Source organism: Nanorana parkeri, unplaced genomic scaffold (assembly GCF_000935625.1).
Source record: "Nanorana parkeri isolate BGI_ZX_2015 unplaced genomic scaffold, ASM93562v1 scaffold368, whole genome shotgun sequence".
Taxonomy (NCBI): Eukaryota; Metazoa; Chordata; class Amphibia; order Anura; family Dicroglossidae; genus Nanorana; species Nanorana parkeri.
Genome location: NW_017306636.1, coordinates 92,783 through 93,302, shown reverse-complemented (window position 1 = coordinate 93,302; position 520 = coordinate 92,783). Strand labels below are relative to the sequence as shown.

The 520-nt window shown below is 41.9% G+C and overlaps 1 protein-coding gene across 1 annotated transcript in view; it reads right to left on the bottom strand.

Annotated features, from left to right (window-relative positions):
- CD109 (CD109 molecule) overlaps nucleotides 1-299 on the bottom strand; it is a 125,255-nt gene extending 124,956 nt beyond the window's left edge. Inside the window, exon 1 of the mRNA XM_018558905.1 lies at nucleotides 162-299. Within this exon, the coding sequence (XP_018414407.1) occupies nucleotides 162-229 (68 nt within the window). The 5' untranslated portion in view covers nucleotides 230-299. The remainder of the gene's footprint in view (nucleotides 1-161) is intronic.
- Nucleotides 300-520: the final 221 nt, after the last annotated feature.

Here is a 520-nt window from a genome sequence, read left to right as displayed (position 1 = left end):
GCCCCCCCCCCCCCCAGTATTCTATGTGACTGTGCAAGTGACATCAAGGACTGTACTTCAGTAATACAGCAACTGCTTTAAATAGATTAGGTAGATTATGGTTACTTTTTCTAATCCATGTAACAGTTCTTATTGTGAGAAAATAACATTATGATTCCTACCCTGCTGCAGCATAGGATGACAAGAGGCAAAGAATGGAAGGAAAAATGAGAAGGCCCTTCAGCAGCATCTTGTTCAGTCAGTTTCTTCAACGGCTGTTTTAGTCTCTTGCGTCTCCGGAGGCTTTATTTTTTTTACTCTTCAGGAGTTCTTTTTGGAGCAAAAAAGAAAATCGTGTCAATATACTCAGCAGTCAGTGATTCATGCAGTCAGCCCAGAAACATCCCCTCCCCTTTCCCTTTCACTGCTGACACTGTACATGGCTGCCGAGCTCTTGTAATGAACATTGTTTAATTATCATGCAGACAATGGCTACAGTACGTACCTGTACTGAAAACAACAGATGGAGAGATATTTCAGG